Source organism: Pteropus alecto, unplaced genomic scaffold (assembly GCF_000325575.1).
Source record: "Pteropus alecto unplaced genomic scaffold, ASM32557v1 scaffold86, whole genome shotgun sequence".
In the NCBI taxonomy this organism is placed as follows: domain Eukaryota; kingdom Metazoa; phylum Chordata; class Mammalia; order Chiroptera; family Pteropodidae; genus Pteropus; species Pteropus alecto.
This window is the reverse complement of record NW_006442109.1, coordinates 8438913-8466455: the sequence shown is the minus strand read 5'-3', so window position 1 is coordinate 8466455 and position 27543 is coordinate 8438913. Positions and strand designations below refer to the sequence as shown.

At 37.1% G+C, this 27543-nt stretch overlaps 1 protein-coding gene across 5 annotated transcripts in view; it reads left to right on the top strand.

Annotated features, from left to right (window-relative positions):
• The window catches only part of IQCH (IQ motif containing H), a 172513-nt gene extending 154045 nt beyond the window's left edge, over nt 1-18468 (top strand). For 2 of the 5 annotated variants that reach the window (XM_025038933.1, XM_025038934.1), the window contains 4 exons: nt 1913-2035; nt 7924-7985; nt 13212-13320; nt 18367-18468. In XM_025038933.1, the coding sequence (XP_024894701.1) occupies nt 1913-2035; nt 7924-7985; nt 13212-13320; nt 18367-18468 (396 nt within the window). Of the gene's footprint in view, nt 1-1912; nt 2036-7923; nt 7986-13211; nt 13321-18366 lie in introns of those variants that run through there. The other 3 variants (XM_025038936.1, XM_025038935.1, XM_006920226.2) reach the window with 2 other exon arrangements.
• The last annotated feature ends 9075 nt before the right edge of the window (nt 18469-27543 follow it).

Sequence of the window (27543 nt, the reverse complement as noted above, 5' to 3'; positions counted from 1 at the left end):
CCAGAACTTCTCTTAGCTGGTTCTTATTACCCCACCAATAATTCCTGCAAAGTCCACCAGAGCTACCTTCCTTCAAAGGATGTCTTCTGGGGTCAAGGCCCAGAGTGATTGCCCTGAATTGTCATTCTCTAGGGATAGTATGACTGTCTTCTGTGCTTTATAAATTATCTGCTTCTGCCCCAAAGCACTCATTAACTGAAAGTTCTCTGAATTATATCCTTTGAAGAGTCTCTTAAGTCAAAAAGAAGTGCTATCCATTTACTCTAGTTTATGTATCCATTCTTTCTTTCACTCAAGAAACACTAAACACCTTTAATGTGTATCACATGCAGCCTGTGAATTCAGAAATCTAAACAGTATCTGCCCTCAGAAAATCCCCAGTTGTGTAAGGGAGACAACTAGGGTTGTGAACAACTCGTGATAGGTCAGGTGATAATAAAATATAGTTGTGAGGCAGATGAGGCTCAAACAGGTTTTCTTTTGTAAAAATAAAATTCCCGGTGGCTACAAATGGGACAATACTAATGGAGGTGCTCAACTCAAGATGTATTAGCCTAATAGTTTTATAGATGTGGATGCTACTTACACACAGGAAGAGCAGACTTAATAGTACTGATAATGTGACCATCAGAGACAGTACTTTATGTAAATGTTGAAGGAAAAGACAATATATGTGGGGAAAATACATCACACAAAGTAAACATGAAATCTGAGTGTGTGTGTGTGTGTGTGTGTGTGTGTGTGTGTGAGAGAGAGAGAGAGAGAGAGAGAGAGAGAGAGAGAGAGAGATGCAAACAGAGATAGGATGTTCATTCTCCACTGGGCACTGAGTCAGCCCCAGTTCCCCTGTGTGATCTAAGAAATGGAGAAAGAGCCTGAGGTGTCACAATAGATAGTGTCAGTTATTATGATCCTTGCAGTCAACTGAGGACCAATAGCACTTTCTTTTCCTTCTCCTAATCCAAGTCACTGCATGAGGGCAGTGACCTGGTTGCTCAGCACCTGAGGTTCCCAAAGTTCAAAATCTGGGCCAGGCACCTTCATTTTCTATGCCCCAAGGTTGTCCATGGCCCTATATGCCATTTTCCAAAGTTCCAGTTTATCCAAGGACAAACTTAGCTGATCGGCAAAGGCAAATATAACTTCTCACAAAAGACATCTTGCAAAACTGCCAGGATCCAATATCTCACTGATAGACAAGCAAGATAAAGAATAACTGTTTCCCAAACAATGAAAGCATTTGGAATAAAAATTCTAACATTGGTCTTCTCAAGGAATTGGACTATGCTTAGTGACTTGCTTCCAAAGAGTACAGTACAGAAAGGGGGAGAAACCTGGCAAAAAAGTGCCTTAACCAGAAGATCAAGATTGGCCTCGTCAGTCATGTCGATACATGTACCCTTGATATAAGGGGATTAAAATGGCAGTTTACCTATGTTGTCCTCTCAAAAACATATTACTCCAGTCTAATCATGAGAAAAACTAAATTAGACAAACTCAAATTGAGGGACATTTTACAAAATACTGATTAGTACTCCCTAAAACTGTCAAGATCGTCAAAAACAAGGAAAGTCTAAAAAGTCTAAAAAAGAGCCTAAGGACACCCTACAACTAAATATAATACAGTATCCTGGATGGCATCCTGGAACAAAAAAAGGGCAGGGGGTGGGTTTAGGAGAAAACTAATGAAACTAAAACATAGTATAGACTTAAGTTAATAGTAATGTAGCAATTTGGTTCCCTATTTGTGACGAATGTACCACATAAATGTAAGATGTTAATAGGGGAACCGGATACAGGAACTCATTGTATTATCTTGGCAGCTTTTCTGTTAATCTACAACTATTCTAAAGTCAAAAGTTTATTGAAATATTTTGTAAAGAGTTTTACATTCAATTGTGGTCTTTTTCAGTCGCAGGCAACTGATCGCTATGCAGTGATGACCACCCAGCTGAGACATAACAATCTCTCGCTGATTTTCCACTATGTTTTTCTCCAGTTATGTAAAGCCCATGGCATCGGCTATGACATCGAGGTATGAAGGATAACAGTTGTCCAAGGCTGGACCAATATAGGCCTCTGGGCCCTCAGGCAGCTAACAGTTTGGGGCCTCTTCAAACAGACATTCTTTAAACATTAGTTTGACATGTATTTAGAGGAAAGCGAAACACTGCTTGGGGAAGAGAAGAAAGGCAGCTCCATAGGGGGTGGCACTTTGTCATCGAAAGTTGAGCTCTGTCCCCAAACTTGCACACCCACCTTGGTAAAGCAAAAGCCTTGTAGCTCACCAGACTTATAAGGAATTTGGGGGTTCATCTCTTATTCCTGAAGCATGCCCTTAGCTCCCTGACCCTACCCAAAGCTGCTTATCATGACTACCCTCTGTCTTAGTCTGCTCCAGCTGCCATAATAAACATCACAGACTGGGTGGCTTAAACAACAGAAATTTATTCCTCACAATTCTGGAGGCTGGGAAGTCTCCAAGGAGAAGGTACCGGCTAATTCAGTTCTTAGTGAGGACTCTCTTCCTGGCTTGGAGAAGGCAGCCTTCTCGTTGTCCTAACATTGCAGAGAGAGAGAGAGAGAGAGAGAGAGAGGAGAGAGAGAGAGAGAGAGAGAGAGAGAGCAAGCGCTCTGGTGTCTTTGTAACAAAAGGACACCAGTTCTACCAGAACAGGGCTCCACCTTATGATCTCATTTAACCGTAATCACCACCTTAAAGGCCCTATTTCCAATATAGTCACATTGGGGGGAGGGGGCAGGGAAGAGCTTCAACACATGAATTTGGGGGGACATGCAATTCAGTCCAAAGCTTCCTTCTCCTTGCATAGCGGTTTCTTTCTAGACGCTGTTTTGATTAAAAATTATTTCTCCCATTGTTGGTCTATTTCCAGTGGTACTGATGGCTTCTGCCCAGCTGCTTCATCTCTAATGTAGCTGGATAGGAGCAAGTAGGCTATAATATCTCCTACCTAAACTAGAACCTCTGTTTTGTGCCTAGAGACTCATGTTACTCCGAGAAATAGTTTCATGTGTTTGTACTTTGATTCAGATTTTCAAATCTCTGACACTGATGGCTATTCTAAGACCTGAGTGACCCGTGAATTCTTACTTCTGGAAGACTCATCCCACATTACATCAAGCATGTTAAAATATATTCATTTCTCACATTTAGTGTAATTTATAGATAATGACATAAGAATTGGGCAATAACCTATTGATCAAGGGCTTTGATTTGCAAATATTCAGTTTTACACTTATCAATTTTTATTTTTTGTACTTGAGAACAAATACACCTTTTCAGGGGTCAAATCTTTTTATCAGCCCTTGAAAAACATACAGGCCTTAGGCACAAGGCCAGCAGTGAATAGAAGGGCCTGACTGACACTTGGCGATCCCCACCACGCTGGAGGGTACTGTCAGGGTTCATCATGCCCTTTGGTTAGATTGGTTCATGCTGTTTGTAAACATGTATAATGGAGCTCATATACCCTTGCAAAATTCAATAAAATTGGTAAAATATAGAAAGAATTTAAAAAGCCAGATTAAACTGATTTACCTGAAATTAATTGTTGCATCTGCTCAACACAATCCCTTTGGAATTAAGTAGTTTTTAGCCCCAAACCGACTAAAACACTTCCATGTACCAGAAGGTGGCTAAATCTAACTCTAGCTTTATCTGAATCTATTTATTTTATTTTCCTCTAAAATAGCAAAGCAGAACAAGCTCTGCGAATAGGCATATGTGGCAGGGAAAGTCTCCTGCCTAAAAGAAAATGGGCTCCATAACTTTCTATTGCTTGAAATTATTATTAGAGATTTATTTCTTTGGCTAAAGGCTTTGTACTTGATTGAAGTTCTACTACTCCTGGGAAAAGTAAAGCACCAAATTTCATAAGTTATTTATACCTTCGTGACTCTGAGTTGATCAGATTCATGTCTAAGAACAAATTTTAGTACTGGAAACAGACGGCCATGGCCCAGGAGAAACAGTGAATGGTGCAGAGGGAGGACTTCCACTGAGGATGAGGAGAACTACAGAAAGGGGCAGAGAGGCACTGAAGATGCAACTCTGCCTCCAGGTCACCTGAGCTGAACAGCTGATAAAGATGAGAGATGAAACGGAAGAGAAAGAGAAATATGGACTGGGGGCAATGGAGTGCTAGAATGATATGAAGAAGAAAAAGATAACAGAAGAAAAGAGAGAGGATGAAATCCAGAGACTGGAAGAATCCATTTCAAAACTGAGGAGGAGGAGATAAGCAGAGAGAGAGAGAGAGAAAAAAAAAAAAGCAAATAATAAACTGAAGTACAAGAAGAAAGAAAGAAGAAAATATGGAGTCTTAAAAATGTGAGGTGAGAAAAAGAAACCATGTGACTCCTTGGAAAATTTGGAAGTTCTTCACCAGTACTTTGCTCTGGTTTTTCTGAGATAGGTTCTCATCTTTTCGGACCCTGGGGTCCATCCCTGGTCAGAACTGTCCACTTGATCTCTTAATTACCTATCTTAAAGTGGCAAGTGATGAACCAGCATTTACAGAGCACCCGTTATTTACTGGCACTGAGCAAAGCACTGTTACTTCATTATCTCTTTAATCTTCTTATCTCTCCTATGAGAAGCTATTATTTCAACCGTATCTTACTGAGGAAATTAGGCTTAAATTGTTTAAGAACTTTCCCAAGATCACACAGCCAGGCATTCTGTGTAACTGACATTTGAATCCATAACTGTCCATAAAATCAAACATGATTCTTTCTCTTCCACCAAGCTCTCCCCTATGTGCTTTTTATCCCCACTAAAGGCCATCTATATTCTAAATTATTATTACCAACCCAATCCAAGAATTCTGGGAACCATTTCAAATAAAATACTTCATCTAGTTACCCCTTATGTATTCCTCAGCTAAAGAGGTACAAATTTCTCCATAGCCCCATGAGCTCTACCTTGCAAAAGAAAAAACAAAGCTAGTTTAACAATTAACTTCTCTAAACTTTTATTGCCTCCTTGGGTTATGCTGGCCTAAAAGAAAGATCAGTGTCACCCCTGCTACCTGCTCCCACTCTTGATCAAATTTAACATAGGTGCTCTTTTCAGAAAAAGAAGCACCGTTAATAATACATCACTGCCAATGCTACCAAAAAGAGAGTCCTTAAAAGTCCTTATTCTCGAAATTATGTTTTTCTTCCCATTATTATCATAGAATTTCAAATAATGTTTCTTGTCCAAAATCTCAGGGAAAAACAAAAAGGGAAATGAGATCGCCCTATGTGTTTATTTTTCCTTGCTGAATATTGGAAAGAAACATTGCTGAGTTTGTAACCAACTTGGTAGGTCTCATTCCTGGTATTTGTGTAATGCTACAAAATACTCCCACTGATTTCCTAATGAATGAAGTTGCAATGAAAGCCATATGGAGGAAAGTGTCATGTTTATTGCCTGTGACCTGGTCTCACACATACACAGGCAATGTGCCATGGTCCCAAATAGCTCCATAACTACCAGCTAGTATTTCCTCAGGCCAGGATATTGCCATAGTGGCAATCATTACTGCTGTTCAAAATATTCTGATTCTCCTCCTTCCAGGCACATAACAAAATTATACTTCCTCAGCCCTCTCTCTGAAGCCAGGCATGGCCGAGTCCCTTGGTTTGGCCAGTGAAATATGAACAGAAGTGAAGTACGTCCTTTCTATGTCGAAGCCTTTAAGAGCCACTCCATGAGTTGCCATATCCTGTTCCTGCCTTGGGAATCATGGAAGCACAATGAGGAGCCTCCTTCAGCCGGGGTCCCTGAGTGTACCAACAGTGACCAGAGAACCAAGTCAACCCATGTGGGAAATGGAGCATGAGCATGAACCACACTTTTGTTGTTGTAAACAACTAAGAATTGTTTGTTTTTTTAAATTACTGTAGCATAACCTAGCCTACCTGATTGATTCATAAATTAGTGTCAAGGAAAGGACGCTCCCCAAACAAAAAACTAATATTATCACTTCAACATGTAATTAGTATAAAAATTATTGAGGTCATATACTTTTTTGTACTGTCTTTGAAAGCTACAGCACATCTCAGTTTTGACTACTAATATTTCAAGTTCTCAGTAGTCCCATGTGGCTAGGCTATCATATTGGACAGCACAGTAAAGAATGTAAAACACCTTATAGATCAACTGGTCAGTGGTTCTCAACACTGGCTGAGTGAAGAGCTTTACAAAGTGTCGATGCCCACCCAGGTAGGGCTGGGATTAGGGTGAGGCAAGTGAGGCACTTACCCAGAGCGCAAAATTTAAGGGAGAACACACATACACCCCCTCAGTAACAAAGACAAATAATACTAAAATGCAATATCAAAAATAAAAATTAATGCAAAAATCCACGATAAACAAAATATTAAAATTTATATAAAAACATACAGAGAAGAGTTGGGTCAATGTTAGAAGCACTACAAAAAAAAAAATCCAAAACAAACCCAGACATCTTTAAAGATCAAGAATATTGAAATGAATATGTAAATAGATATAAAACTGATTTTCCCACAGGAGAGCAGGAGAGGAAATCAACTGAATCTCTACCACAGTGGACAGAATTTGCTTGTCTCTCAGTCAAGAATTTACAGAGTCGTAAAATATCTCCCATAGAATCAAGGAAATAGGGTGCACCATAGACAATACACAATTTTCCATTGAAGCACGAATTATTTTCCACACAACAAATTGCTCTTAGAACAGTGGTTTTCAACTTTTGATGTGCATAAGAATCACCTAGGAAGTAAGATAAAAGGCAGATTCCCTCCCAACAATCCTGAGCTTGGATGATGCCCATGAAAATGCCTTTTAAACAAGCACACTAGATGATCCTGATGTGGGTATTCTGAGGATCCGACTTCAAAAACACCTTATCTTAGAAAAAGGATAAGAAGTGTTGGCGAGGATGTGGAGAAAAGGGAAACTAGTGTTCTGCTGGTGAGAATGTAGGTTGGTTCAGCCACTATGGTAAAACAGTATGGAGGTTCTTCAAAAATTAAAAATACAAATACCATATGATCCAGCAATTCCATTTCTGCATGTATTTCCGAAGGAAATAAAATCGCCATCTCGAAGAGATATCTGTACCCCCATGTTCACTGCAGCGTTATTCAAAATACCCAAGATATGGAAACAACCTCGGTGTCTATCAATGGATGAATGGATAAAGAAGACGGGATACACACACACACACACACGTGCGCACAGAGGAATATTATTCAGCCATGAGAAAGAAGGAAATCCTGCTATTTGTGACAACATGTATGGACCTTGAGCACATTATGCTAAATGAAATAAGCCAGACAAAGACAGATATTGTATAATATCACTCAAATGTGGAATCTAAAAAGCCAAACCCAGAGAAACAGAGAGTAACATGATGGTTACAAATAGGGAGGGGGAAGTGAGAATTGGAGATACATTGTTAAAGGGTACAAACTTGCAACTAGAAGATGAATAAGTTCTGGAGATCTAATGCACAGCATAGTGATTATAGTCAACAATGCTGTATTAGATACTTCGAAATTGCTGAAAGACTAGATCTTAAACGTTCTCACCACGAAAAAAGGAATAATTATGTGATGTGATAGAGTTCATAGCTAAAGCCACAGTGGTAATCATATTACAATATACAGATATATCAAATTAAATGTTGTATATCTTAAATTTACAAAATGTTATATGTAAATGACATCTCAATTAAAAAAAAAACAACACTATACTATAATGTATCTACTCCATATTCTGGAAATAGCCTTTCTAAATGTGCTTCTCACAATATTTATAGGTAGCTCTAGATTTCAATTCAAATCAGTCTGAGTGATTTTAGTGCAGCACGTTTTTTTACTGTGTTTCTAACATAATATACTATTTCTTTTCTCTCCATTCAAATTTTATAGGAGAGACAAGGAACTGTTTTTATATTATATGAACACCTGAAGAGAGACAGGTTGGGAATGTTGTGAGTATGAAGTGTATCTACGAGATGTAATAAGCTAAGAAAATAGACTATAACAACCAATAAGAATGATGCTTCTCATACATCTTAATCAGCATGCTGATTTATTGGAAGTCTATCTTATTTTATTTACACCTTCGAATGTTTCATAAAATGACTTTAGATGTGTCAGTGGGGGTTCATAAATATAATTGATTAATTATCCAAATTGATGAGTAAGAGTCTAGTTTCAATAACGTATTACACTCAAACACACACACACACACACACACACACACACAACACACACACACACACACACACACACACACACACACACACACCACACAATGCACAACAAATCTGACCCGATGATGAACCAGCTCAGATGCCGTGATTGTGGAAGGGCAGTTGTCATGCTGGCATGACATGCTTAGAAAAGAGTTCTGGTGACTTTGGCAAGATACTCCCCCAAAAAGACAGAGTTTGCAGCCCCTCCTCAGATCTAGTTTCAGCCCTGATGCATTCTTCTCAAGATACATGTCTGCTAAGAAGAGTCCTGCTGGTAGCACCCAGGAGGCATCTCTATACTTTTCTATTTCCTGCAAATTTCTCTCCAGGGTATCTTGGAGAGCTAGCTAGGTTGTCTCTTCATCTAAGACTCAGAACTTCAGAGCCACAATATTGAGTTGTGTCTTATGCCATATCTTGGAAAACAGTTATTTGGTGCCTTTAAGTTATCCTAATTTATTGGGACACTGTTTCTGCCCCATATTTCTCTTTCTTATAACATCTACAGCAGCATAGCTATCATGGCTTCATATTGAAACACACACACACACACACACACACACACACACTAAGATTTGGTCTCAAAAAACTTAAGTACCAATTCCTCTACTAAGCATTAATGTTTGCGAACAGCCTCAGTTTTCCCCCAGGTGCTCAGTCATCTAGGCTCTGGTCCCAAGAGATACACACAAAAACAGGCAACGTTGAGCACAGGACAGGTCTCAACACCCTATCCAAAGTACGGCCCTTTATTTTACCGAAGCATTCTCAGTTATAACAGGCCATTATCAGTGCAGTGATATTCATCCTCATCGATTCCTCTGAATTTATGAGATGCTTTGGTTTCTTCCCTCTTCGGAGCTAGAATGTGGCTACATTTAATCTAGCGCTTACCGTCTTACATGCTTCTGATCACCTGGGAGGAGGAGAGGCTGGCTGGCTGAGTTCTCCCCTCCAGTCTCAACCTTTCCCCAAAGTCCCCACAAACATGCAAAACTTACTGGGTCACACTAAAAGAGCCCCTTCCCTATTCATTTTAGGCTCTCTTCTCCACCTTTTTGTTATAGTGCCATAGCAACAGAAATGAGACCTCAATCCACAGTATTACAACAAGCACGCATTCATCTCATCCACCCAGATATTCACGTCCAGAATGATAATGAAGCCATGTGCAAGGAAGGAGCTGCCCTTTGCTTCCCAGTGATGTTCCATCCTTCAGCTTGCTCCCTGCCCTATCCTTACCTATGAGAAAGTTCAAAAGCATTTAGCCAACTGTGCCAGGCACAGTTCTAGGTGTTGGGCATGTAGCAGTGAACCAAAAGACAAGTCCTTGCCCTCATGAACTGGTAGTGGGAAGGACACTCAGTAAGTCAGTAAACAAGTAAATATGGTGCAGCATATCAACTGCTGATAAGCCAGGAAAGAAGAGTGGCAGCTTACCGGTAACCAGAACACCAGAGATGAAATATTTCCTATGCCACGCTCTCAAAACTTGTCACTTTGATGCCAGAGCTGTGGCAGAACAGAGGCTACCAGGAAGTTATTAGGACTGGGAGAACCAAGCAATCAACTGGATTAGAAGTTGGCAAGCTGGGGAATAAGAAATTTGTATTTTCCAGAATTATGATTCCAATTAAGCAGACAAGGTTCAAGGTCCAAGTACATTTGTAATCCCAGGAATTCAGACAATGGTTAGTTAAGTACAAGAACTAGAAATTGGAAAAGAGATATAAACTCTGCCTTACCGGGCATTGGCTGGCAATAAAGGTAGACTACAAAGGACAGGATGGGCTGGTACTGAAACTAGAAAAACCCTCATACACAGGGTTTGAGGCTGGGAAGGGTGAGTGCCCTTCAGGAGGGGAGAAGAGCAGCCAGGCAAGGAAAAACAAGGAGGTTTAGGTGCCTGGAGGTCATCCCAAGAAGCAAGAAGGCTACAGCATCAGGAAAGTTCCAACTACAAAGAGTGAAAGAACAACCTGAGAGCAAGGTGGAGGGCGCACAACCATAAGAGCTCAAAGGGGAGGCTGCTTTTAGAGACCCCGGATGACAAGAGGATGGCATGAAGTAAGACCTTCAGCAGGTTACAAAGTTCAACAGAAGCCGAAATTCAGGAGCAGGACCTGTGTCCTAGAATTGAAGGGATGAGACAAGAATAGCATTAATAGGGTAGAGGCAGAGTTCCTGAAATATGGGCCCCTGGAAGCTTTATCCAGGTGGGTACTAGGGCACAGAGGAACCAGGCAAGCAGAAAATCATCACAGAATTTGGGAGACAGAAGGAGACTGGTTTTATCAAAAAAAGAAACTCCCAATCATCAAACTGAGCAGCGAGATTGACTTGATGCTGAAACCTACAGAATGAATAATTAGACAAAGAGGAACTTTCCCAGCTGTCCCTACACCTGCACCTGAGATTTTAGGCAAGGATACCTTGGCCTACAGACTAGCTTTGGTGGTGGAAATAGTCCTATTGGTGTACCTTCTAGACAGTTATTGCTGTTCACACATTCTACAGAGAAGGCACTGTTTACAGGGGCCTCTTGGAAGACTCTCTAGAGCTCTGTCTACTGTTTTCTGTCCCATCCTGTTCTCATCTCTTACTGCAGTTATAGAACCAGAGAACATTAAAGCAAGGAAGGATTGTGGGGCTCAGCTGACCCTCAGAGTATAGAAGGGAAACTGAGACTTAGAGAGGGGATGTAATTGCCGGGATCACACAGTAGGTGATGTCTCCTGATCTTGAATCTAGAGTTCTTTTCACTATAGCACAATGACTATATTGTGTGGCACCTTGTATAGGGAGCCCTTTTATGGAATATAAAGATTCTCAGCCTATTGTAAAGTACATCACTATTTGTACAAGTTTGTATCAAGTTTGCTAATTTACTTTTTCTGAATATTAGATAAGATTCAAGGTTATCCCTGAAATTCTCACTTGCATCTCATTGTGTTTTCTTGATATAAGATAAGAGGGTAGAATTACAGCCAGTATATCAAGAATTGCACTAAGGCGTGGATGTGGAGGTTGAGAATAGATAATTTAATAAGCAATGGCCAGGAGACAGTCTTTATTTTCTAGAACTCATATTGAAAAAGAAAAGATGATTGGATATAAGCTTTTTTTTTTCTTTATCTTGCTTAGTTTTCTCTGGAGCTTGAAGGAGATGCTTTTCATGAAATGACTGGCTTTGTTTGGCTGTACTGCAATCAGGTCACATTGGGCAAAGAATGTTAGTTGGCCACCTTTTTAGGAAAGGTGAGAGCTTCAGGACAGGATGACCTTACAGAACAGAATTTTGTGGTTTAGCTTTGCCAGGATAACTTCATACCAGCTCCATTTATAATGGGATATTTCTTAGAATAGTGGAATTTGAGGAGAATTTAAGGGAAGGGAAAGTGAAGGAAATTCTGGAAATTAATTAATTAATAAGGAAAGGGACTTAAAGTCTATCCAACCTCTTGGTTCTCAACCTGGGAACCATGAACCCCAGCAGGCTGAGAATGGATGATGAGAGGGGCATGAATGCATGTGTGGACAGACCCCTGCATCACGCACACACACATGCATACACATGCACACACACCTATAATTTATGGGTCTCAATCTTTAGTATATACAAGAATGAATCACCTTGGAGTGGGACTTGATGAAACTACACATTCCTGAATCCCAAATCCAAAGATTCTGATTTTGTTGATTTAGGGTAGAGCCCAGGAGTCTGCTGTTTTAGAAGCATCCAGGGGCTGATATATTCTGACCCTGTGGCAATAAAATACAAATCTCATTTTTAAATTATTGACTCTGAAGTTAACTTTGGCTGTTATTTATTCTCTTAAAAGAAGAGATACTAATATTCAATAGCTACAAGGAGTGTGGGTAGGCAGTCCTTGGACTTGGGGAATGTAACTCAGAAAGTTTGGAAGCACCAATCTAGTCCAATTCCTTCATTTCAGAGACAAAGAAATGAAGACCCAGAGAGGTTAAGTAACTTCCCCCAGAGTCACACAAGTTAGTGTCAGTACAAAGAGCCCTGAACTCCTGCCTTAGGGCCAGGGAAGCTTTCTACTCCCACTCTGACCCAAGGGAAAGCCCAATCAGTCTGGAAGGCAACCATTTCAAAAGATCTAAGCCTTAGACTCTTAAGGTGACTTATTTTACAGGTAACAACTAGGAAAGAAGTAAACCCAAAGTTTTTCGCAGCTGCCTTACAGTTCAGCTACCTCTTTGGGTTCACCCTTCAGGACAGAACAATTTTTTAAAAATGAATCCATTCATTTAATCTATTCTTTTCCTTTGATAAAGAAAGATCTAAAAATAGCTTTAAAAAAAATGCCCTGGAGTTTTGTTTCTAACTTAAACTTACAATGATCTAGTTGTTTGAGAATGTTCACTGACCATAGTACAATTCTATAGGAGAGTTTGCAAATAAATCATCTGAAATCTTCTGAAAGTGTGTGTTCAGCTTTAGACGGTCCATGAATGGAGCCACATTCTCCTCTGAACGTGGATGGGGCTCATTTATAAGTAACAGGAATCACTTGTATACATGAAATAGAAAATAATACTAAGATGCAAATGTCTCTTTAGATGAGGAAATTGTTAGGCATGAATTACACTTAGCGACAATTCTCTTTAGCTCTTTAGCTTAAACAGTTTTAAAAATAAGCTAATACTACTTACTGTCCTAGCTCAGGGGTAGCCTTTGCTAGGGATGACTGAACCTATTCCTATATTCTGCTAAGTTGATTAATAAAAAAATATTTATTACACAAATCCTTTTTGTTGACAAGTTAAAACGGAGCCTCATCGTTCATATCTCCCTGAAGATTGCCACCTTGTGAGATTGGAAATACTCATTAAATTCCGTCACCAGACAGGCACAAATGAGAGGGTGATTGTTTTTAAGCATGTGAGGGGAATCATTGGTAAACTCATTTGTTTGGATATCATTAACAGAACAATCGGTGAGGATCTCCAGGGGGTCCTCATGACCTTTGCTCGCAATCTCTTCATCATCCATCAAGAAATATCAGCACCTAATATGCAAGGCGAGACCAATTTTAAGGTGAGGTGTTAATTAACTAACGATCCTGGTTAATTTCTATACAAGGGCTGAAAATACCTCACGCTGTATTGTAAACAAGTGCTAAACCTTTTTTTTTTTTTTATTGTAAGCAGTACATTTTTACAATATGCAGGGTCACTATTGTAAGGTTCCCACTGAACCCGTTAGTTAAATTTAATAGTTTGAAACTTTTTCTTTGAAATATAGTAGACTTGTTTCAACTTGCTACCATTTTCAAACCCAGGCTTACAACACAACGGGGCTTTCAGATGTTGGAGGTGAAGCTGAAACATCACAATAGAGCCAAAATAGACTGTCACAACCAAAACTCCTGAATATAATTTACCTATATTTCAATGTCTGCCTAGGAATCCCTGGCAGGCCAAAGTTTCTAGAGCCAGAGAAGTTCTGAGACCAAGGAGGACAATGAGTTTAGACAGAAGCAGAAGAAAGCCTCAGCACATACTTGAGCTGTCTACTCCACCCTGTTTCTCCAAAGTGGGGCAGATGTTTTATCACTAACCTTTGAAGCTTCCAAACGGCCTCTAAAGATGTTGGTTCAGGAAATCCAGTCATGTGTTAATTGACTAGACATCTCCAAACTCTAAAAAACAGGAACAAGATCTATGCACTAGTTTTTAAAATGCCACCTGAACAGAGATGAATACTTGGTATTGATCACTAAGGTTTGTATCTGATTTCCAGGCTGGGCCTTCATCAAGTTTGAATGGGTCAAGTAACTCAAAGGACTCAATTGGAAACCACACGTCATTTTTCTCTTAAATGGAAAGCCCAACAAAAGCTTGATAAAAATAAAATTTTTTAATATATTTTTTTTTCTTTGAGCTAGGGCCTGGTCCCTCTAGTAACAGTAATAATTATAATAATGCTTTATTCTTCAATATGATTTTTATGAATCACAAGATTGATCATTGCTTTTCCCACAACATGATTGAGAAGATTCAGTAAAAAATAGGTCCAGTGTTACATCAGCTTTCACTGGTCTTAAAGGATGTATGTTCATCATTTATAAGTTCCTACCAGCTAGCATTATTTCATCTGTTACTGCTATGTACAAAATTCTGAGCCTGTATGCATGTGATCAGTTTAGTCTGTCAAAATACAGCTAATAATCATAATCAGATGGTGCAATGGCCTTAACTGTATCCTCCCAAAGTTCACCTGCTGAAACCTTAAGCCCCAATGTACAGTATATAGAGATGGGGCCTTTGAGAGGTAGTTATGTTTAAATGAGGTCATCAGGTAGGATCTGCAAGATGGCATTAGTGGCCTTATAAGAGACCAGAAAGCTTCTTCTTCCCCTCCTCCTCCTTTTCCTCCTCCTCCTCTTCCACCTCCTCCTCCTCCTATATCCCTTGCCCTCCTCCTCCTCGTTTTTCTCTCTCTTCAACATACCCCCCACCATGTGAGGATACAGCAAAAACATGGTTGTCTGCGAGCCAGAAAGAGAGCTCTCACCAAGAAATAAATTGGCTAGCACCTTGACCTTGGACTTGCCAGCCTCCAGAACCATGAGAAATAAATTTTTGTAGTTTAAGCCACTCGGTCTATGGCATTTTGTTACAGCAGCCTGGGTAGACTATGACAGCTGGTTTAGCTCCCAAAACCACACATATTTTAGTAGACTCCACGCTTGGAATGGAGGTTGGCAGAGCCAACTGCCATTGACAAAATGAAGGCCATTTCTCTGCTGTTTGTCTGATTTTCAAAATTATCGAAAGTCTGATGTTCTTAAGTAGAATTTAAATATTTCATGGTTTCTAGCCTTCTCAGTTTAATCATTGCTATCTTGATATTTTTACTCTTGCTAAAGGTAAAAACATTAAATCTCAACAAAATGGGAATAATAAAAACTTGAAAAGTGGAATAGATTCATTTTGGATAGTATTTTCTGTTTACTATCCTTGTGATATTTTAATAAGCATTTTCATTTCAGTTTATCAACAAGGATTTATCAGCAAAGTAAAGGCTGAATAAAAATGGAAGATAATGCAGGAAAATAATTTAATAAAATCTAACACCCTTTCTTGAAAAAAAGAAAATGCTCAAACAAATTAACAATAAAAAATAACTTCCTCATGCCTGCTAAGAACATCTAGGAAAAAAAACCCCAAAGCTGAAATCATATTTAATGGTGAAAGACTGAAATGAAAGCTTTCTCCCTCAGATCAGGAGCAAGACAAGATGTCTACTCTCACCGCTTCTATTCATCACTGTACTAGAGGTTCTAGCCAGGACAGTTAGGCAAGAAAAAAATAAAAGACATCCAATTCAGATTGGAAAGAAAGAAATAAAACTATCCCTATTCACAGATTACATAATCTTATACATGGAAAATCCTAAAGAACCCAGAAACAATCTATTAGAACTAATAAGATTAGCGAAGTTGCAGGACTCAAGATCAATATACAAAAATCTATTGTATTTCTATACATTAGCAATGAACAATCCAAAAATTAAAAAATATTTAATCCATTTACAATAGCATCAACAAGAATAAAATACTTAGGAATAAATTTAACAGAAGAAATACAAGATTTGTCCACTGAAAACTACAAAACATTATAAAAGAAAGACCTAAATAAATGGAAAGATATTCTGTGTTTATAAAGTGGAAGACTTAATATTGTTAAGATGGCAATACTTCTTAAATTAATCTACAGATTTAATGCAATTCCTATCAAAATCCCAGCTGGCTTCATTGCAGAAATGTACAATATAATCCTAACATTCATGGAGAAATGAAGCAACACAGAATAGTCAAAATAATCTTGAAAAAAAGAACAAAGGTAGTGGACTCAAACTTCTTGATTTTAAAACTTACGAAGCTATAGTAATCAACACAAGGCAGTACTAGCATAAGAAGAGAGATATAGATCAAGGAAAGAGAATTGAGAGTCCAAAATAAACCCATACATTTATAGTCAATTGATTTTCAACAAGGGTGTCGAAACAATTCAATGGGAAAAGAATAGTCTTTTCAACAAATAGTGCTGAGGTAAATGGATATCCAGCTATAGGAAGTTTCACCTCTATTACACAGCATGTAAAAAATTAAGTCAAACACCTAAATGTAAGTAGCAAAACTATAAAATTCTTAGAAGAAAACATAGGTATAAATCTTCATGACCTTATGCTTAACAAGAGTTTCTTAAATATGATACCTTAAGTCAGCAGTCCTCAGCCTTTTAGGCACCAGGGACCAGTGCTCCTATGAGAATCTAATGCCTCATGATCTGAGGTGGAGCTGAAGCGAATGATGCTAGCACTGAGGAGTGGCTGCAAATACAAATGAAGCTTCACTTGCTCACTTGCCGCTCACCTCCTGCTGTGCAGCCTGGTTCCTAACAGGCCATGGACAGGTACCAGTCTGAGGTCTAGGGGCTGGGGACCCCTGCTTTAAGTGCAAGCAACCAAAGTAAAAATAGTAAGTTGGACTTGATCAAATTAAAAACTTGTGTATCAAAGGACATTATCAAGAAAGCGAAAAAGAGAAAAGTTACAGAATGGGACATAAATTACACTTACAACTCAACTATAGGAAGATAAATAACCCAATTTAAAAGTGAGCAAAGGATTTGGATAAACATTTCTTCAAAGAAGATATACAAATGGCCAACAAGCACATGAAGAAATGCTCAACATCATTAGCCGTTAGGAAAATGCAAACTAAAACCATAATAAGATACTGTTTCACACCTAAGATGGATACAATAAAAAAAGACAGACAATAACAACTGTTGACAAGGATATGGAGAAACTGGAACACTCCTATGTTGCTAATAGGAATGTAAAATGGTGTCACTGCTGTGTATAGTTTTACAGTTCCTCAAAAAGTTAACATAAAATTACCATGTGACCCAGAAATCCCACACCTAGGTATATATCCAAGAGTACTGAAAATATATGTTCACACAAAAACTTGTACATTAATGTTCATTGAAGTGTTATTCATAATACCCAAAAGGTAGAAACCCAAATGTCCATCAACTGACAAATGGGTGAATTTCATGATATTACATGGATAATACTCCACACAATGAATATGTAGTTATAAATCTTCATGACCTTGTGGTTAGCAATAGTTTCTTAAATATGATACCTACAGCGCAAGCAACCAAAGCAAAGATAAATAGTAGAGACAAGGAATGTGATTCAGCCATCGAAAAGAAATGAGGTTCTGACCCATGCTACAACATTAATGAATCTTGAAAGCAATATATTAAGTGAAAGAAGCCAGACACAAAAGGCCACATATTGTATGATTCCATTATATGAAATATCCAGAGTAGGCAAATCCATAGAGACAGATAGTAGATTAGTGGTTGCTAAGGAGCTGGGGGAGGGAAAAATGGGGAATGGCTGCTAATGTGTATAGAGTTTTTATTTGGAGAGATAAAAATGTTTTGGAATTACATAGTAGTGATGGTTGCTCGTGAATATACTAAAAACCACTGAATTGTACCCTTTATAGGGGTGGATTTTATGGTATGTAAATTCTACTTCAATAAAAAGTAGCTAAATAAAATAAAATGGAAAGGTGCCATTTTTCTTCCTAAAAACTAATAGAAACAAATACCCCCATCATCCTACTAGTCATCATTTTAGGGTGACTAGACCAATGCTTCTCAAATTATCTGTCGTGAAGGACCTATTTATTTTGTTTTTTTATGACCTATTATAGATCAACATTTTTGTAAAATACAACGAAAATGAATTACTAGAAAAATGAAAGAAAAAAATCAAAGACTGGTATAAAATAGAAGCCCTTTTTTTCATTATTACATTTAGTAGACATCAAAATTTCTATAAATGTTTCCAAGTTCTTACTCTCAGTTTCTGTACTCATTTCATCAAGACCAATAACCAACAATTTGTAGATGGATGTTGGTTGGTGGAGCACATTGAGTAGAAGAGGTCTAAACCATACTTAACACCAAAAAGGGGCAAATGCTTGGGGAGTTGGGAAGAAGGGTTATAAGAGGTATTTAAGTAATGAATATTATTTTTATTGTTCATTTACAGGCCACCATTAATGATATTGAAGTCATTCTAGGAGTAACAGAGGAAAACAAAATGAGATTTGAAGAAGAGCTACAGTCCAAAGATGATAAAAAAACTCTCTAAACCTGATAAATGAATGATCTTAGAATACATTACTGATTTTAGATTCCAATTTGGAGCCAAAAAAGGGCAACATTTCTTCTACTATTAGGAATAAAAGGAATGGGAGGAGTTAGTTTGCTTTGTTTGCTAGGAGGTGTATCAGAACAGATTATAATGTAATGCTCTTTTTTAAAAAACTGTTTAAGTGATCTTATTTTACTTATTAAACCAAAACCTATTTGTGTTTTCACTTTTCCCAAACTCAGGAAGAAATAATCTAACAAGAAAGTTACAATTCTTACTGATATCACTTCTGCATCTACCTCTTTATAAACTTCAGGATAATGGAGATTTTGCTTTCAATGTTTTATAAAGTTTTCTCCTCCTATTTCTAATAGTAATTTGTCTTCTGCATTTAAAAAAAAAAAATAAAGGCTTAATCATTGATATTTGGCAAAACACAAATGTCTTTTTTAATAAGAAAATTACATTTATTTAGATTTTTAAAGTGACCCTTTATCATTCGTTGTGTTTTTATTGCATGGAGCCATCATTGTTTGTCGTTGCCATTTTCCAAAAAGTAAGGTGAGCCAACATCTAGTTAACTAAAGCATAAGAATGTATCTAGGTGGCAGTATCTGCTCTTAGTTTAAGAAATTGTGTAACCCAAGCCTTCTAGCTTGAACAAATATTTATATTCTCAGCTCCCTATTGAATACAGCAGTAGGATTTTTACAAACTTAATTCAACAGTACTTTTTAAAGGGCAAATTGTTAAAACCACGCAGTGCTGACACCAACTCTCAGCATTTGCTTCGTAATTGTTCAAATATTTATACATCCTCCAGCTTTAACAAAGGGTGAAAGAACTAAGTCACAACAGCAAAATCACATATTTGTTTTAAAGAATGATATCTTTTAAAATATTTGAGTATGTTGGTGAAATGAGGGGTATTTTTTACCCATGGGATTTCAATAATTTTTAAACTATGCATCAGCCACAGGCTGAGTTTCTGCAATAAAATTAACATTAGTATGTATGTGAGCTTTTGTCTTGCTAGAGTTGGAAATACGTTAATTAGCCAGGTTTCCTGCCTGTGCTAGGTACTACGATGACCTCTTTTTCTTGCCAGATCGCTCTAATCCATATGAGAGGCCCATTGTCCAGACACTTGACGGATAGGAAGTACTACATGCCCATTAGAGTCTCGCCTCAATTGAAGCCAGAGCAACATAAGGTCCAAGAGACTCATTAGTTCACTGGCACAATCGTGTCCTGAGAGTAAATGAAACCCTCTGTCTCCTTATGGCTCTCATCTGCTCTGGACTTTAAAAGAAAACTGTCTCTGTTTTGTTCAGCACAGCAGTGGATCTTTCACACAGCGAGATCCCCTCTTAACAGTACAAAACTGTGAAATCCACCGGGGAAGTTTTGTGTGTGAATTTTGATTAGCACTCTTAAGCCTCAAGCTGCTGGCAATAGTCAATTGAGTTCACTCTCCGGTACCTTTTTTTTTTTTTTTTTTAATTCACATGATTGGTTTTTCAAACAATGCACTTTCCTTCTTTGCATATATCATTGGCATACACCACAGAATGAATGCCTGTTTCCAAATTCAGGCCTTCTATTCAGATTCAGGTCTCACTAGAAAGTGATTGAGAATAAGGTTCTCTACCTAAAAACATACAGCTTCAAAATGAAAGGAGAAAAATTGGTATAATAAAACAATCACTTCAAGTAATTAAGTGGAAGAAGCCAGAGGACCAGATTAAATTAGTGAAATGTTTTAATTACAGAACATTTGAAAAAAAGCATAGTCTATTATCTTTTAGCACATACATGCAGCAAAGACACTGTGCTATTGGTAAACTAAGTTTGGAAAAAAAATCATGTATATGTACAATGTATCCTAAACCTTAATTAATCGAGATGAATGACTTAGTGTTTACTACTCCAAACAGGAAACTGAAATTTTTGTCAATATGTGCCATTTTTCAGGAAGTGTTGGGGAGAGGCATACATTTAACAGTAGAGCTATCTTTGTATGAGAAATGACCCATTGTTTATACTGAATATTTGCAATGGTTCAAGAAGCAAATTGTACTAACCATTTAGGAGTGCCTTATTGGATGATGATAAGTATCTCCCTTTACATATCACTCACTCTATATTGATTTTAAAGAAACCAAATAGATGATATTTAATGATAAACTGTGCTATCTACTTATCTACCTTCCATTATCTACTAAGATTTACTTTTTATTGAACACTTATTATGGGCTAGGTGTGTACTGTACTAGAAGCTTCATATACATCATTTTATTGCATCTTTCCAATAGCCCCTGTGAGTAGGTTCTACTACTGTCTTTGTTTTACATATGAGAAAAAATGAGATTTAGCGAGGGTATCTCACCCCATGTCTCAAGCTAAATGAAAAGAAATTCGGGATTTGCCCTCTTTTACCACAAAGTCTAGTATGTTATGGAAAGTAGAATGTTCAATATCACTTGTCTCAGGTCATACAAGGGACTTGTACTCTTTTATAATAAATGCGCTTATATTGCTTAAAGTATAGGACTGTTTAACTTACACACACACTTACTGCTAATAAAATAAACACGCACAATTGACAGCATTGTGAAGCATCACAATTATGTGATCAAAGAAATCAGGAGAAGAGAAAGCAGTGTCAGTGGAATTCTTCTGTGGTGATGGATCTCTAAGACTTTGGTGGAGGACTGATAATGGGAAGTTGCAGCAAAGTTTGGAAGCTGGGAAATCATGCCCGTAGTTTTGTTTGAAAAAGGGGTATGAGGTCACAAACTGGGAAAGGGTTAAGAAAGACTTCCAACAAGATGTAGAGTGACGTGGGAGAAGTTCAGGAGCATTATTTCAATGGTATCCTAAGAATTGCAAGCATCCTATTTTTCAAGTATAAAAAGATGTATTTTATCATAAGTAATGTATTAGTAACCATCTGAAAGCTGTAACAATTAATAATCACTTGTATTCATCTGGCATCTTCTAAAGAGCTCAAAGCACTTTACATTTGTTATCTCATTAATTCCCAACACTGTCCCTGTGGGGAAGGTAATAAGTATTTTAACATTTAAATGTTTATCTTTCAGACTTTCCCAAGCTTACATTAATTCAATTTCCAAAAATGTAAATATTCATTAGTTTTATTTTACTGTTCCTCTGGCTTTAATGTGCATAACAAATTTGTTCAACTTTGTACATGTACTAATCATAGTAAATATGATTTGAAAAACTATAAATTAAGTTGCCAAGATAATGTGAAGGTGGAGGTTTCAGGAAGGAAGGAAGCAAGCATTCGACTTTGCTTTTCTCAGTGGAAGAAGTCTGATCCAATCCATTGCAAGTGCGGATGAAATATGCTGTGGCTCTTCCGTACCTCTTCCATATTCCATTCTTTCCAAATGGTGACCTCAGGAGGGTAAAACTGTATCTGAAAGCCTGAGGCAGATTGACCTACTATTTCTATCTTTGTTGTGTTAATGATTTCATCAATGTGGGACAGAAATCTGATGCATTCTATTAGGAGTTACATCCCAAGGAGTCATAGAATAATAAGGGCCAGAAACTTGTCTCCCAGCCCTGCCTCTCTGTGGACTGGTCATACCTTCCTCAATTTTCTAACTAGAAAAATGGCAGATAGTAATACCTGCTCCTCAGGGAAGCAGTAGAGATTAATTGGCCAATGTTGAAAGACTGTTTCAAAGATAAAGTGTTCTACATAAATGTTTAAGTGTTACTATTACATTGCTTCTTCAAATGGAAGTTCTAACTTTGAAATGTGATTATACACTTTCCCCCAAAACCCCTTGATAACCACATATATAGGTTTATTTTTCACTCTAACGGTCTAACTCATGGTTGTGAAACTTTATTGCACTTGATGGAGGGCTCTGGCTTTTATTAGTTTTAAACTGCTGGTTTCTGGGGTATTTATGTAAATGAGGGAAAGATACCAAAACAGTAAATAATAAGCATGTCCCTGCTGTTTAAAAATCTGTTGGTAAAACAAAACAAAACAAAACAGAAACAAAACAAAACAAAACAAAAAAACCCTGTGTTTTATTATAAGACCCTAAACATAGCACAGAAAAATATAGCTTTGACATCTATGCCTAAAATAGTGTTTTTGGTTTGGGGGGATTTTGACTGCAGTTTCCCCGAGCATTTCTTTACCATTCTATTAACATTCTTTTTCACTTCCCCAATTGTCACCATTTATATCACATATATGCATATATTGAGAGAGAAAGAAGTGAGTAAAATGCTACATTTTAAGATTTTTTTTTTTTATTTAACAACATGTTATAAAGTATACCAGATGGCTAATTATAGCTCCTGGAAACAAAAGGCCACACCCAAGTTTATTGCAGTTGCTTCATAAGGAATGTTATGATGACATCGTGGTTCCATAAATTTGACAACAAAACAGCAAACCTTCTATTCGTTGCAAAATAAACTTCAAATTCAAATTCAAATTTTAGTTCGTTTAAAGATTCATACCACTTTGCTTCTCAGCAGAGGACGCAAAATACTTTATAATCATGGAAAAACTCAAAATTGTCTAACATACTCTTTATTTTCAGGTTTCCTTTACAACACTTTTCTACTAATTTCTTGGTTTTATTTTTCAAGTTGAATATCTATGGCCAAATATCTATTTCTATATCTATATTTATATCCTGAGTCAAAAAATTATAGACCATTTGCAATAATAGTGAAAAACCAGAAAGGTCCGAATGTTCAACAACAGGATATTGCTTAAAAATTATGGAATAAGTATATTATACAGCCATTTAAAAATCATTTTACTATACCTACTATATGATCCAGCCAGTTTACTCCTAGTCATTTACCCATGAGAAAAGAAAGCATATACAAAAGACTTGCACATGAATGTTCACAACAGCTTTATCTGTAATAGCCCAAAACTGGAAACAACCCAAATGTCTGTCAACAGATGGATGGATAAACAAATTGTGGAATATCCTTACAATGGAATACTACTCAGCAATGAAAAGGAATGAACTGTTGATAAAAACTCAAAGACATGGATGAATTGCAAAATAATATGCTGACTGAAAAAATCCAGACCAAAAAGAGTACATATCCATTTATATAACATTCTAGAAAATACAAACTACAGTAAAAAAAGAGGCCAGTTGTGGCCCAGGTATGGGACATGGGGCAGGCAGGTGAGTGAGGAAGAGCAAGAGGAAAATTCTGGGAGTGATGGATAGCTTCACTGTTGATTGTGAAAATGATCTCTTGGATGTATATATATGTCAAAATTTATCAAACTGTACACTTTAACTATATGCAGTGTTTGAATGTCTGTTATATCTCAATACTTCAAAAAAGCTGTTTTTTTAAAATCATATTTTAGGAGAATATGTTCCATTAGAATAAAATTAAATTATATTTAATTATTAAGTGAAGAAGCATATTTTAAAACAGCATGACTTTTTAAAAATGTATACATATATATGAACACACACACACACACACACACACACACAAGACTGTAAAAATGAACCCACAAAATGTTAACAGTGCTCACTTCTTAATAGTGGCTTTTTCTCTTTCTGGATTTTCTGTTTTATACAGAATGAGTTTTTAATTAATGGACCAAGTGAAATAAAACTCTAATTTGGGGAAGTGGGGAAAGAAAAATGTATGAATGTCTTCATTATAATTTCTGCTATCCAAAGTAATAATGAACTTAGGAACATGGCCTGAGAATATCATAACCACCTCCCTGCTCCAAGTTCCCAAAGCTGCCACCAGGTTGTAATGGCATGTTTTCTAGCACCAATGATTAAATGTTTTATTCTGAGCTTAATGCCCTTAGTCTGAATATTCTAGAATCTACATGAGACAGTGACCTTAGTGCCATACCTAGTCATGCAAACAGAGATTCATAAAAGGGTAAATGCTTCCAGTCACCTGCAAATATTTGGAGGGACAGATGGTGATTAGGTGGCATTAGTTATTCTAAATGGGTATGTAATGTATACAACATCTGCCTTAGATTTAAATGTCTTAAATGGATTTTAGTTCTAATTCTTTCCTTAATGGACAAGTAATTTTTCCTCTCTAGCCCATTTTCTGGTTTGTAAAATAAGAAAGTGGAACTCATAGCAAACTTCCTCCTAGCTTTAATATTCTATGATTCTATGCTACCATCATCAAAGTATCAAAAGGACAAAATTTCATATATCACACAAAGAGATTATTTTTTTTCTGGCTTTCCCTTCGATTTATTGGAAATAATGGATGAAAATATTCTGCAACTTTGTGCAGCCTCTTAAGCTCCCCCATCTATACTATCTTAAAGGCTATGATTTTAACTGTTTACAAAATATTTTATAATTTTTAAATAGTTTACTGAAATGCAAATAGTTTTCTCTTAGAAGAATCATTTTGACTGATGATAATAGCAAGCCAAATACATCCTTTAGACTGAGATCACGTCTTTCATTTTTTTTGGGTTCTCACTTTCTTGCACTGAGCTCTTAGGTACTGTTAATTCACCTAACGTAAAAAAACATTTTATTTTGAAAGGATTTTTATCTAAACTAATATAATGTGTGCCTTCTATACTAGAAGATCTTGATGCAAAGAGATGGGATAAAAATGAGAATAAAAGCTTTAAATGTGCATTTTTGTCCCTGTATAAACCAGAAGATGTCTCCTTTTTACATCCACTTTGCAGTGACAGGATGGATAGCTGAAGTGCTATCTCCAAGTTTTTCTTTAATTTGTACCTGGACTCAAAAAGAGGTGGAAGATATATTTTGTAACACTCCATTGTGCTATGTTGCAGATGTGTCCTTAGAGCTGCATAAATGAGACATAAGATGGTGAAACTAGCTTTACCTGGCATCTTTAATCCCATATTTTTAAAGACCTCCTAAAATGCAGTGTTTCCTGGGCCACATCTATACACGAGCAGGCACAGTCTTTTCTAGAAAGTGTTCTGACATCCCTGTGGCAAGGCTTGAACAAGGAGCTGAAAGTAGGATGGTTCTATATTCCTCTGTAAAGCCCACACTGACTGTTATGGCTAAAACACTTGAAACTTCAATGCCAGGACAGAAATCTCCCTGCTTCCTTAATTCTCACTATCAACTCATAGATCTTTGGCATTAAATCCATGAAAACAAAAACTTATAGATGATATAAGATTACCTTGTCTTTCAGTATATCTGAGCGTTTTTAAATTTTTTCTAATTATGGAGACATTTGTTTATGATAAGAAACGAATAGGATCACATAGCTTCTTCAATCAATCAATCAATCAATCTATAATAACTTTTGAAAAACAGGAAAGCACCAGGAAGAAATTTTAAAATCAACATTTCACTACCTGGTGATACCCAAGGTTTGGGGGCACATCAGCTATTGTTCTTACTGAGGACCTCTGCATTTGCCATTCCTTCTGCTTGATACAGTCTTCTCCCAGAATTCTGCCCAGCTCACTCATTCACTGCATTCAGTCTCTGCTCAACCATCACTAGATCAAAGAATCCCTCGCTGACCATCCTCCCTAATGTAGCACCACCCTTACTCTCTATCCCCTTACCTTGCTTTATTTTTTTTCAGAGCAATAAATAAAATGTGATATTACATAAGAGATTTGCTTATTTTTTATTATGTATTTCACCCAGTGAACTACAAGCATAAAGATGTAACCCTAGCTCCTAGAACTGTACCTATCAGTAGTAAGAGTTGCTCAATTAATATATATTGCATTTGTTCTTTTATCATATATTAGTTCTTATATGTGGTCTTTTATCTTCGTGTATATAATTTTTAATAGGGTCATATAAGACATACTGTTTTGCAGACTGTGTTTGTCACTTAGCAAGAAATTCTGAAGACACATCTTCGGAAATTCTTACCCAATGTGATTTTAATAACAGCATAAAGGATGTTAATAATCTTGTATTGTTAGACCAGTACATGGGCATTTTGATGCATCCTTCAAATACATACCATTTAATGTCAACCAGTTAAGATATTAATAATATTAACAATGCCTTATATTCAAATGGTACTTTACAGTTCACAAACTATTTTTGCATTTCTCTTGATTCTTATGATAAACTCAAGTAAGCAGAGCAGAAACACAGAGAGGTTAAATAATTCCCCTAAGATAATAAAACCTGTAATAGGGAGTCCAGACTCAAACCTAGGTCTTTCTGTCTCTGCAGCCATGGTTCTTCCCTGTACCTCATTGTCCCTGGTTGAAGACTTCATTTTACAAATGAGTGATCCATGCTTAGAGAGGGAGATTGTGATGTGCCCAGAGTCACACAGATTTCTTAAGAAAGAATACAGATAAAGTAGAACTCAGGACTACTGACTCCCTATCCAAAACTCTGTCAACCACAATATCTTTCAACTACATGCTGGCTCAATAAATTAGAAAAAAAAATCCTAAATTACTGCATAGTCAAAACGGCGACCAAAGCATGCTGTTATACTTCTCTGAAGATTACATAGCATATGTGCTTGGTGCTGCAAAATGCCAACCTGATGACACTTGCAATCCTGAGCTTATTGGATGTGGCTGGGAAGCAAATGAGATTCCAGTGCCCCTGTTGCGCATAGGTGCTCAATGAGCATTTCCTGCATGGTGGGGAAGTGCCCTATATTTACAGTATTTGATCCAGTTTAACAGCAAGATCTAATGTTAAAATTAGCCTTGTAAAAGTTTTTACTCTAGTTCACACAAAAACAAGATTCTGAGATTATGACTAGCAATTTTTCATAAGTTGATTTATCTGAATAAAACCTATAAGGTTTTGAACCATTAAACATTCGATTTAGAAAAAAACTTAGCATACGGAAGAATAAACTGAGAAATGGAACAGATTTGTTTCTTGTAATAATTATGAACAATATCTCAAACTCAGCATCCTTAGACCACTGGGCTGTGTAGGATGAATGTGCTAATTAATCAATTACTACCCAACAATGGGCCCTGTTTATTTACTGAAATGCACCAGAAACATGTGCAGAACTGGTAATTATTAATCATCTTCAGTAACAAAT